Genomic DNA, 12,446 nt, shown 5'->3' on the forward strand with positions numbered 1-12,446 from the left:
TGTCTAGGTGTGTAAGTGCGTGTGTGTGTGTACATGTGTGTTTGTGTAGGTGTGTGTGCGTAGGTGTAGGTGTGTGCGTACTTGTGTGTGGTTGTGTATGTTTGTGCGTACTTAATATCCAGGCTTTAATGTGCAATAAAAGTAATAGAGCAGTGAGGTCAAAGGTCAGGGCATGGCATTAAAGGAGTGTCTGGTATTTTAAGGCTGGTGTTTAGGGCGCACACACGCACACACATACACACACACACGCACACACATACACACACGCACACACACGCACGCACGCACACACACACACACACACACACACACGCACGCACACGCACGCACGCACGCACGCACACACACACGCACGCACGCACGCACGCACGCACGCACGCACACACACACACACACACACACACACACACATGCACACACACACGCGTCACCTCATTAATAGGGTCAGTGGTGATGAAAGTGTGAAAACACCGAAGACAGACTCACACTCCTCGTCGCTGGCGTCGGGTTCCTCTATCAGAGTGCAGTCGATGAGCGACAGAACGCCACCTTGCTGCGGAGGAGAGAGAGGGAGGTGGAGGTGAGAGGGAGGTGAGAGAGACTTGGGGTGCTGGTCCACGGCAGGGTCACCTTCAGCAGGTGCAGCTTCCCCCCGGAGCTCCTGGTGCACACCAGGAAGTGTTTGGTGAAGAGGAAGCACTGGCGCTCGCCCTCCTTCTTCAGGGACAGAGACCCCAGACGCACCTTGCTGAGCTTCCCTCGCTCCACGGACGGCAGCTGGATCAGAGACCCTGAGGACGACAACGTCCGTCGGTCACCGGTCGCACAAACTCAGGAACACACACTGAATATTTCTTCTTCTCTTGATTACATTATATCTTTTTATTTTATTTTATGATATTTTATTGAAATTAAAACCTGGCACCAGAAGGCAGCAGCCGTTACGTCAATGAAATCCCATAAGATGACTGAGGACAAGAGGATACAGTGACTCCAGCAGCCTTTAAAGCTGATGTTTGGACATATTTTGGTTTGAAAACAAATGAAAGCAGTTAGGACTTCGTCAAGAGTCATGTGGTCTGTAAATACTACAACACCAGAGTCAAGTACTAGACAATACTACACATATATACTTGTTACTATAACCAGCTCCAGACAAGCTTGTGTCGTTGTGTCCCTGAGCAAGACACTTCACCCTGATTGCTCCTGATGGTGAACTTGGCGCAAGTGTGCAGCCTACTCACATCAGTATGTGTGAATGGTTGAATTTCCCCTCGCGGGACTAATAAGGGATTCTAAAAAAAAAATAATAATAAAAAAAACTATCGTATCGATACGATATTACCATTTGTATTTTTTATCTTTGTCTTCCTTTAACTATTGAATGATAGTATTATTTTCTCTATACTTTTAAGAGTCATTAATCCATTTGTAGTTCAGGAATTGTAGTTGAAAAGTTTATTTTTTATAAATATTTATCCCGTTCATGCGAGAACTATATGACTTATGCCGGAGGGGGGGGGTTTCTTTTGTGTCCTTAAATATTTGGATATATATATAATTATATATATATATCTTTAGTTGTTGTTTAATGCATTCATTTGATGGTATGTTTACACGTTACCATAGCGACCAGAGAACATGATAAAAACAACAGATGGATATTATTTCTTTATTTTCTAGGCCTGAGGTCACGAGTACGCTGTAAATAAAGTTGTAAAAGAGTTCACAGTGGCTCAGGTGTGTCGTTATTATACTGAACAACAGTTTTATGCTGTTCGTCACACACTCCAGTCACACCGACATTTCCAGCTCACTACTCGGTGACTCACACGTTGCAAACACTAAAGACTTTAAAAAAAAAGTTTTGATTAGTGAAAATAATTTTAATTATGCAACTGAAGGACACTTTCTACAACATATTTCACAGTTATATTGAATTTTTTATGTTTTTTTACTCATCAAAAAGCTTTTGAAGATACGTTAGCATTTGTGACGTGTGTCGTCATCATGTAGGAAGTGTCCGGACTGAAATGGTACTTGCACCGGTCCGCGAAATCCTGATCCTGACATTAAACCGGTCTGTGTTGAAAAAAAAGGTTGGCGACCCCTGGTTCAGAGGACTCACCCTGGTTCAGGAGACTCACCCTGGTTCAGGGGACTCACCCTGGTTCAGGAGACTCACCCTGGTTCAGGGGACTCACCCTGGTTTAGGAGACTCACCCGGGTTCAGGGGACTCACCCTTGTTCAGGGGACTCACCCTGGTTCAGGGGACTCACCCTTGTTCAGAGGACTCACCCTGGTTCAGGGGACTCACCCTTGTTCAGGGGACTCACCCTTGTTCAGGGGACTCACCCCTGGTTCAGAGGACTCACCCCTGGTTCAGGGGACTCACGCCCTTGTTCAGAGGACTCACCCCTGGTTCAGAAGACTCACGCCCTTGTTCAGAGGACTCATCCCTGGTTCAGAGGACTCACCCTGGTTCAGAGGACTCACGCCCTTGTTCAGTGGACTCACCCTGGTTCAGGGTACTCACCCCTGGTTCAGAGGACTCAACCTGGTTCAGAGGACTCACCCTGGTTCAGAGGACTCACCCTGGTTCAGGAGACTCACCCTGGTTCAGGGGACTCACCCCTGGTTCAGGGGACTCACCCCTGGTTCAGAGGACGCACGCCCTTGTTCAGAGGACTCACCCCTGGTTCAGAAGACTCTCGCCCTTGTTCAGAGGACTCACCCCTGGTTCAGAGGACTCACGCCCTTGTTCAGAGGACTCACCCCTGGTTCAGAGGACTCACCCTGGTTCAGGGGACTCACCCCTGGTTCAGGGGACTCACCCCTGGTTCAGAGGACTCAACCTGGTTCAGAGGACTCACCCTGGTTCAGAGGACTCACCCTGGTTCAGGACACTCACTCTGGTTCAGGGGACTCACCCTGGTTCAGGGGACTCACCCTGGTTCAGAGGACTCAACCTGGTTCAGAGGACTCACCCCTGGTTCAGAGACTCACCCTGGTTCAGGAGACTCACCCTGGTTCAGGGGACTCACCCCTGGTTCAGGGGACTCACCCTGGTTCAGAGGACTCACGCCCTTGTTCAGAGGACTCACCCCTGGTTCAGAAGACTCACGCCCTTGTTCAGAGGACTCACTCCTGGTTCAGAGGACTCACGCCCTTGTTCAGGGGACTCACCCTGGTTCAGGGGACTCACCCCTGGTTCAGAGGACTCACCCTGGTTCAGAGGACTCACCCTGGTTCAGAGGACTCACCCTGGTTCAGGGGACTCACCCCTGGTTCAGAGGACTCAACCTGGTTCAGAGGACTCACCCTGGTTCAGGGGACTCACCCCTGGTTCAGGGGACTCACCCCTGGTTCAGAGGACTCACGCCCTTGTTCAGAGGACTCACCCCTGGTTCAGAAGACTCACGCCCTTGTTCAGAGGACTCACCCCTGGTTCAGAGGACTCACGCCCTGGTTCAGGGAACTCACCCTGGTTCAGGGGACTCACCCTTGTTCAGGGGACCCACCCTGGTTCAGGGGACTCACCCTTGTTCAGAGGACTCACCCTTGTTCAGGGGACTCACCCTGGTTTAGAGGACTGTGTCGTTTTATTTTGATGGTATGTTTACAGGTTACCTTTAGCGACCAGAGAACATGATAAAGACAACAGATGGATGTTACTTCCTGTTATGTTCTAGGCCTGAGGTCACGAGTACGCTGTAAATAAAGTTGTAAAAGAGTTCACAGTGGCTCAGGTGTGTCGTTATTATACTGAACAACAGTTTTATGCTGTTCGTCACACACTCCAGTCGCACCGACATTTTCAGCTCACTACTCGGTGACGTCACACGTTGCAAACATTAAAGTCTTTTTAAAAAAAGGTTTCGATTAGTGAAAATAATTTTAATTGTGCAATTAAAGGACACTTTCTACAACATATTTAACAGTTATATTGAATTTTTTTTTTTTTTTTACTCATAAAAAAGCTTTGAAGAAACGTCAGAGGACTCACCCCTGGTTCAGAAGACTCTCGCCCTTGTTCAGAGGACTCACCCCTGGTTCAGAGGACTCACCCTGGTTCAGGGGACTCACCCCTGGTTCAGGGGACTCACCCCTGGTTCAGAGGACTCAACCTGGTTCAGAGGACTCACCCTGGTTCAGAGGACTCACCCTGGTTCAGGAGACTCACTCTGGTTCAGGGGACTCACCCTGGTTCAGGGGACTCCCCCCTGGTTCAGAGGACTCAACCTGGTTCAGAGGACTCACCCCTGGTTCAGAGACTCACCCTGGTTCAGGAGACTCACCCGGGTTCAGAGGACTCACCCCTGGTTCAGGGGACTCACCCTGGTTCAGAGGACTCACGCCCTTGTTCAGAGGACTCACCCCTGGTTCAGAAGACTCACGCCCTTGTTCAGAGGACTCACTCCTGGTTCAGAGGACTCACGCCCTTGTTCAGGGGACTCACCCTGGTTCAGGGGACTCACCCCTGGTTCAGAGGACTCACCCTGGTTCAGAGGACTCACCCTGGTTCAGAGGACTCACCCTGGTTCAGGGGACTCACCCCTGGTTCAGAGGACTCAACCTGGTTCAGGGGACTCACCCCTGGTTCAGGGGACTCACCCCTGGTTCAGAGGACTCACGCCCTTGTTCAGAGGACTCACCCCTGGTTCAGAAGACTCACGCCCTTGTTCAGAGGACTCACCCCTGGTTCAGAGGACTCACGCCCTTGTTCAGAGGACTCACCCCTGGTTCAGAGGACTCACGCCCTTGTTCAGGGGACTCACCCTGGTTCAGGGGACTCACCCCTGGTTCAGAGGATTCAACCTGGTTCAGAGGACTCACCCCTGGTTCAGAAGACTCACGCCCTGGTTCAGAGGACTCACCCCTGGTTCAGAGACTCACCCTGGTTCAGGAGACTCACCCGGGTTCAGGGGACTCACCCCTGGTTCAGGGGACTCACCCTGGTTCAGAGGACTCACGCCCTTGTTCAGAGGACTCACCCCTGGTTCAGAAGACTCACGCCCTTGTTCAGAGGACTCACTCCTGGTTCAGGGGACTCACCCTGGTTCAGGGGACTCACCCCTGGTTCAGAGGACTCACCCTGGTTCAGAGGACTCACCCTGGTTCAGAGGACTCACCCTGGTTCAGGGGACTCACCCCTGGTTCAGAGGACTCAACCTGGTTCAGGGGACTCACCCCTGGTTCAGGGAACTCACCCCTGGTTCAGAGGACTCACGCCCTTGTTCAGAGGACTCACCCCTGGTTCAGAAGACTCACGCCCTTGTTCAGAGGACTCACCCCTGGTTCAGAGGACTCACGCCCTTGTTCAGAGGACTCACCCCTGGTTCAGAGGACTCACGCCCTTGTTCAGGGGACTCACCCTGGTTCAGGGGACTCACCCCTGGTTCAGAGGATTCAACCTGGTTCAGAGGACTCACCCCTGGTTCAGAAGACTCACGCCCTTGTTCAGAGGACTCACCCCTGGTTCAGAGGACTCACGCCCTTGTTCAGAGGACTCACCCCTGGTTCAGAGGACTCACGCCCTTGTTCAGGGGACTCACCCTGGTTCAGGGGACTCACCCCTGGTTCAGAGGATTCAACCTGGTTCAGAGGACTCACCCTGGTTCAGAGGACTCACCCTGGTTCAGGAGACTCACCCCTGGTTCAGGGGACTCACCCCTGGTTCAGGGGACTCACCCCTGGTTCAGAGGACTGTGTTTTTTTATTGTGATGGTATGTTTACACGTTACCATAGCGACCAGAGAACATGATAAAGACAACAGATGGATATTATTTCCTTATTTTCTAGGCCTGAGGTCACAAGTACGCTGTAAATAAAGTTGTAAAAGAGTTCACAGTGGTTCAGGTGTGTCGTTATTATACTGAACAACAGTTTTATGCTGTTTGTCACATGTTCCAGACGCACACGACATTTTCCAGCTCGTTACTCGGTGCAACTGTCATGAGTCTACATGTTCCTCCTTGTGCTTCCGGTTTTATTGTGAAAGCCGCTCCCTTCTGTGTCTGTGCTAGTCTTACTTCCCCCCTGTCTGAGTAGTAATTGTTCCCAGCCGTGTCTCGTCAGTCCCGCCCCCCGCTGCTGCTTATTGATCCCCTGTGTTCTTAAGCCTCCACTCTCTGTCACGTCCTTGTCTTGTAATCACCATTTTCCAGTACCTGTATTCTGCCGCTGAGTATTCCTGCTTCATACCCTGTCTCCTTGCCTTTGTCCCGACTAAGACTCCATTCCTGCCTGTTGTGATTATCGACCTGTTTCTGGACACTTTCTACAACATATTTCACATTTATATTGAATTTTTATATCTTTTTACTCATAAAAAAGCTTTTGAAGACACATTTGTGACGTGTGTCGTCATCATGTAGGAAGTGTCCGGACTGAAATGGTACTTGCACCGGTCCGCGAAATCTTGATACTGACATTAAACCGGTCCGTGGTGAAAAAAAAGGTTGGGGACCCCTGGTTCAGGAGACTCACCCTGTTTCAGGCGACTCATCCTGGTTCAGGGGACTCACCCTGGTTCAGGGGACTCACCCTGGTTCAGGGGACTCGCCCTGGTTCAGGGGACTCACCCTGGTTCAGGGGACTCGCCCTGGTTCAGAGGACTCACCCCTGGTTCAGGAGACTCACCCTGGTTCAGGAGACTCACCCTGTTTCAGGCGACTCATCCTGGTTCAGGGGACTCACCCTGGTTCAGGGGACTCACCCTGGTTCAGGGGACTCGCCCTGGTTCAGAGGACTCACCCTGGCTCAGGAGACTCACCCTGGTTCAGAGGACTCGCCCCTGGTTCAGAGGACTCACCCTGGTTCAGGAGACTCACCATGGTTCAGAGGACTCACCCTGCTTCAGGAGACTCACCCCCTGGTTCAGAGGACTCACCCTGGTTCAGAAGACTCACCCTGGTTCAGAGGACTCACCCTGGCGGACGAAGGTCTGGCTGGTGTCCAGCAGGATGCCGCATCCTTCCACGATCATCCTCTCGATGGCCAGGTTCTTCCGGATGTTCTCGGTGTCGCTCACCTCGTCGTGCATCACCCTGAACACAAAGAACTCTTGAGCAAAGTCCACAATCAAACCCAGGACCAGAGTATGGAGTGAAAACGGGTTCGTAAGTCCCACATGCCCGTGACATGAGATCTGTACTAGTCACCTGCATTGACGTAACTACACATTCGTACCGTGATCCAACCCGGAGTATGTGGGAGAAACGCACCAGTTTTAACTTCGTACAAGACCCTCACCTGGACAGTTCCTCCAGCTTGGACTTGGCGAACTCCAGACTCCTGCGCTCCACGTGCTCGTGAGGCGTGTGCGCCAGCAGCTCGTGCAGAGTGATGATGTAGCGAGGGATCTTGTAGGTGGAGAAATCAAACAACATTGAACACTTGTTGAAACAATCACTCCCGGGGGGGTGGAGGTCACACCTGGAACATGGGGTACGTGAGGAAGGTCTCCAGCATCCGGCCCTCGCAGGCCCCGTTGGACTCGTACTGTTTGAGCAGCTTGTCGAAGTCCCGGTTCTGCTTGCAGTTGGCCAGAACCTGCAGACTATACTGGTGGTTCCGGACGAACTCCTGGTAGATGTCGAGCATTGACAGCAGGATGTCAAACAGGTCGGCTGTCGGGAGGAAACATGAGGTTTTAACGTGACATGTTGTTTTTCTTCAATAAACACGTTCAAGTGTATCTTTTACAGCCAATAATGAGTTAGTTTAGGAAAAACACAAATATATATAAACTCCCATGATTCAGAACTTATGAATAAAATTAACTTTGAATTTAAAAATAATGAGAATAATAATAAATAAGTAATGCTTTTTATTATTTTATTCATAATACAATATAATATACAGAAGAAAATATTTATTGCATGTGTAAAATATTTTTGTAATGTATATATACATTTTTTTTTTAAAAGTAACTTAATTACAGATTAAGTTACAATTTTTTTTTTTAAATGTATTATTTTGATTTAATAAGATGAACCACAAAAATACACACAACTAATAATAATAATAGTAACTTTTTGTATTTATTATAGTGCACTTTTTACAATACAATATATTAAATATAATTGTATGAAGAAATATTTATTGCATATATATACACGATTAAAATAAAATACAAAATATTTATATTGTTTTAAAAATACATCTTTATTACAAAACAAGTTATGTATTTATTTTAACAATATATTTGTTAAATTCTTTTCTTAATAGGTTCGTTTTTGCCATTTTTTATTAGGTTTTAACACTTCAAATAAATAATATATTATTGGATTTATTTAATGTTAATTAATCACAAGTTAGTTCCATTTCATGATACAAATGCTTAATGAGTACACATTTCAGACGAATATTTGAATGTAATATTCATGGAATCAATGTTGAACATGTTCGATCGTTTGTATTGTATCATATCATTAAATAAATTTCATCATCATTATTATATTATACTCTTCCCTTCACTTTTCATAGAACCCTCTGGCGCCCCCTGGCGGCCACCACCTCAAAAACCTCTAATGTAGCCCGTTGATCAGTCAATCTTTTCTTGAATAAATCAATATTTTTCATTGATGATGTAAATGTAAGAAGTGATGTCTTGTTACTGCATCATTCAAAACTCAACTTAAACCTAATTTTGATTTTGAACCTTCTTGACTGAAAATAAAACTTTCTGAGCTCAATTGAGACGTAAGCAAATAACTAAATGTGTATTGACAAGATCAGCTTTAAAAGCTGCTGGACTCACTGTATCCTCTCATCCTCAGTCATCCCCTGGATTTCAATGTACAGAGGAAGTAATGACTGCTGCCATCTAGCGGCCGGAAGTTTAATTGCAACACAAAAATGAACGCTGGGTATATTTGCATGTTAATGTCAATTTTAAATCTAATTAGTTTATAATTCATTCATTTTATAAACCAAGAAATATAAACCATTAAATAACTAACTATTCAAATAATAAACAACTATTCTTAATACAATTATTAAAATAGAAAAGAAAATCTATACAGTCCTGTTGAATAATAATAAAGTAAATTATTGCGATGATCGCCATATCAATATTTTCCAACACCCTTATACAATATATAGTGATACTGTAGTAACAAGGATATATGTGTAGTATTGTCAAGTACTTGACTCTGGTGTTGTGATACTGTAGAAACAAGGATATATGTGTAGTATTGTCGAGTACTTGACTCTGGTGTTGTGATAGTGTAGTAACAAGGATATATGTGTAGTATTGTCAAGTACTTGACTTTGGTGTTGTGATACTGTAGTAACAAGGATATATGTGTAGTATTGTCGAGTACTTGACTCTGGTGTTGTGATAGTGTAGTAACAAGGATATATGTGTAGTATTGTCAAGTACTTGACTTTGGTGTTGTGATAGTGTAGTAACAAGGATATATGTGTAGTATTGTCGAGTACTTGACTCTGGTGTTGTGATAGTGTAGTAACAAGGATATATGTGTAGTATTGTCAAGTACTTGACTTTGGTGTTGTGATAGTGTAGTAACAAGGATATATGTGTAGTATTGTTGAGTACTTGACTCTGGTGTTGTGATAGTGTAGTAACAAGGATATATTTGTAGTATTGTCAAGTACTTGACTCTGGTGTTGTGATAGTGTAGTAACAAGGATCTATGTGTAGTATTGTCGAGTACTTGACTCTAGTGTTGTGATACTGCAGTAACAAGGATATATGTGTGGTATTGTCGAGTACTTGACTCTGGTGTTGTGATACTGTAGTAACAAGGATATATGTGTAGTATTGTCAAGTACTTGACTCTGGTGTTGTGATACTGTAGTAACAAGGATATATGTGTAGTATTGTCGAGTACTTGACTCTGGTGTTGTGATACTGTAGTAACAAGGATATATGTGTAGTATTGTCTAGTAATTGACTCTGGTGTTGTAGTATTTACAGACCACATGACTCTTGACGAAGTCGTAACTGATTTCGTTTGTTTTGAAAATATGTCCAAACATCAGCTTTAAAAGCTGCTGGAGTCACTGTATCCTCTCGTCCTCAGTCAAAGCCTGGATCTCGCAGGATTTACTTACAAATTACTAAAAGTAATAAATTACTTACACTGACAAAAATGTAGTGTTGAAAAATATTGTCTGATTTTAACCAGCAGACTTTCTTTCAATTACAATTGCGATGGTCACCAAATTCATGTCACTTATGAAGTACCTTCATATCAAGTTACTACACTCATTCGTTTTTTTAATTATTTTTTTAAATTTTCAAAATCGCTATTTTTTTGCAATATTTCACATATGTTTTTTAATAGCTTTGTAATTACAACTCTGATGGTCACCAAATTCATGTCACTTATGAAGTTTTATATTGAATTAGTCATTATTAATTTTTTTTTTTTTTATCGAGATCCTTTTCCCCTTATATTGCATATTTATTGTGCCTTAAAATGAATGGGAAAAAAACGAATGTAATGAAACAATTACATAAAACAAAGGTAAGAACATATTTTGGCGGGAAAATAGATATAAAGTATCTAAACATTAAAAAAAACGTTAGCTTTTTTTTTAATTACAATATCAGGCATAATTACAAAACTATAGTTTCATAATTTGTCCTTTTTTATTTACTTTTTTCCCCACATATTTAATTATTGTCCCACTCCTGAAGTACAGTATAAATTAAAATAATATATTTTAGTTAAATATTTAAACACATTTATTAAAATCACGTGATTTCATCTGTAATGCACTGCGATGGTTGGCCGCGAGGAGGAAGAACACGCGTGTAAGGCATGGCGAGTTTATTTCCTGCACCTACGAGTGGAAAAAGCGAAACGAAGAAGTGAAACGAACGATACACACGTGTTACAAAACATCGCACGAGTGCTCGCACACCAGGATGTCCAACTGGCACTTGGAATTACAAACACAGTTTTTTGTCAAGAAAGCAAAGCCGGACAACAGTTTTCTCCGCGACTCATGCCGAAACACACACTCTCACACACACACACACACACACACACACACACACTCGCACACAAACCATCATCGGTGGACCGGGGTCAAAGGTCGACGGCTACAGACACTGGAGAAGCAGAGATTAAAAAGGAAGCGTCCGGTCACACATGCGACAACATGCAGCTGTTGTGTGCATGCAGCACGACAATCTTCACACGGACACACACTCGTTATTTAAATGCTACATCTGTAGTATAACAGCCGTGTGGGATGCAGAAGAAAAAACACAAAAAGAAATATTCACAGCTTCACAATGTAAAAATAGTTTCTCCGCCCGTGGAAGTCTCCGTGTAGAAAAATAACAGTGTGTGTGACGATGAACGCAGCGCAGCGAGGAAAAGGTTGTGTCACTCCAGCGGAAGCTACATCTCGAGAGGTCAAGAAGGTCAAACATCCAACACTCATGACTGACGGGAGGAGGCGGGGAAGCAGCACGTGTAGTGTCGCCATCCGAACACTAGAGGGAGACATTTGGTGAGCACCGCCACAGCAGAGGTTCAACATGCGCGTTTCAAAGGAACTCGGGATTTTTTTTAAAAGGCCTTTCAAGACGTTATTCACTGGGATAAACGGAACGTTTGCGTACAGTTTGCTCTGGCTGTCGACTAGTGATGACGTCACTTCATTTAATTTCGCTCTTTCTTAATTTACTTTTTATAAAATAAAATAATAACTTTTAAAAGTCAAATTAACTTTGTGAGTGTGCTTCAACTCCAAATGCACAATAAGTAACTGTATTAATTTGATTTATCATTGTAGAAGAACTTTTAGAAGAACAATAAACGATACGTCAGTGACGTCACTTCCTCTGATTGGCTGAGTGGCGCGGCGTTATTTTTATTTTATTTAATAGTTGTTATTACTGTCAACGTTGACGTTCTGACGTTATGAAGTTTAATTCCTTAATAGAAATGATAAAAATTAAAATATCCTCGCGTCAGTCCTATCGTGACGTCATCACCAGGAACGCAACTGTGTACATTTCTGAAAAGCACATTATTCTCTTTAAAAAAAAAGAGAAAGATTTAAACTCTTGTTTGGTTCATGCCTAGAAGATAAAGAAGAATTGGCAACACTATCTGTTCTCTCCATAAACTCTCTTATAAATACATTAATTTGAAAGACATTCATTTAAATGGACACCTGAAGATGAAACGTATATTAAACCTGGGATCTTGTAAAGAATAGGTTTATTTTGAATTTAAAGGGTTAAAACTGTTTTTTTAGATTTTAGAATTTCAAGTTATTTAAAAAAAAAAAAAAGTATGGGCGAGTTGCTAATGTTTTTAAGTCCTACATCATATTATGAACTAATATATATACTTTCTTTTTCTAAACAAAAATCTCAATAAGTTAATTGGTAAAGTATCTCCTCCATACTATACCTTATAAAAGTATTATTTTGTAATATACAGACGTACA

The 12,446-nt window shown here is 44.2% G+C and overlaps 2 protein-coding genes across 2 annotated transcripts in view; both read right to left on the reverse strand.

Moving 5' to 3' along the window:
* Positions 1-12,446, reverse strand: part of LOC148087353 (ras-specific guanine nucleotide-releasing factor 2-like) — a 34,998-nt gene that overhangs the window by 21,703 nt on the left and 849 nt on the right. Inside the window, exons 2-6 of the mRNA XM_087786213.1 lie at positions 7,440-7,633; positions 7,257-7,366; positions 6,933-7,051; positions 631-791; positions 487-553 (exon numbers count right to left, since the gene is read on the reverse strand). Of these exons, the coding sequence (XP_087642339.1) occupies positions 487-553; positions 631-791; positions 6,933-7,051; positions 7,257-7,366; positions 7,440-7,633 (651 nt within the window). The remainder of the gene's footprint in view (positions 1-486; positions 554-630; positions 792-6,932; positions 7,052-7,256; positions 7,367-7,439; positions 7,634-12,446) is intronic.
* Positions 10,793-12,446, reverse strand: part of LOC148087355 (ras-specific guanine nucleotide-releasing factor 2-like) — a 30,382-nt gene continuing 28,728 nt past the window's right edge. Inside the window, exon 20 of the mRNA XM_087786225.1 lies at positions 10,793-12,446. This exon is cut by the window's right edge and continues 1,306 nt beyond it. The gene's annotated coding sequence lies outside the window, so the exon portion shown is untranslated.

This window comes from Callionymus lyra, chromosome 1 (genome assembly GCF_982586985.1).
Source record: "Callionymus lyra chromosome 1, fCalLyr1.hap1.1, whole genome shotgun sequence".
NCBI lineage: Eukaryota > Metazoa > Chordata > Actinopteri > Syngnathiformes > Callionymidae > Callionymus > Callionymus lyra.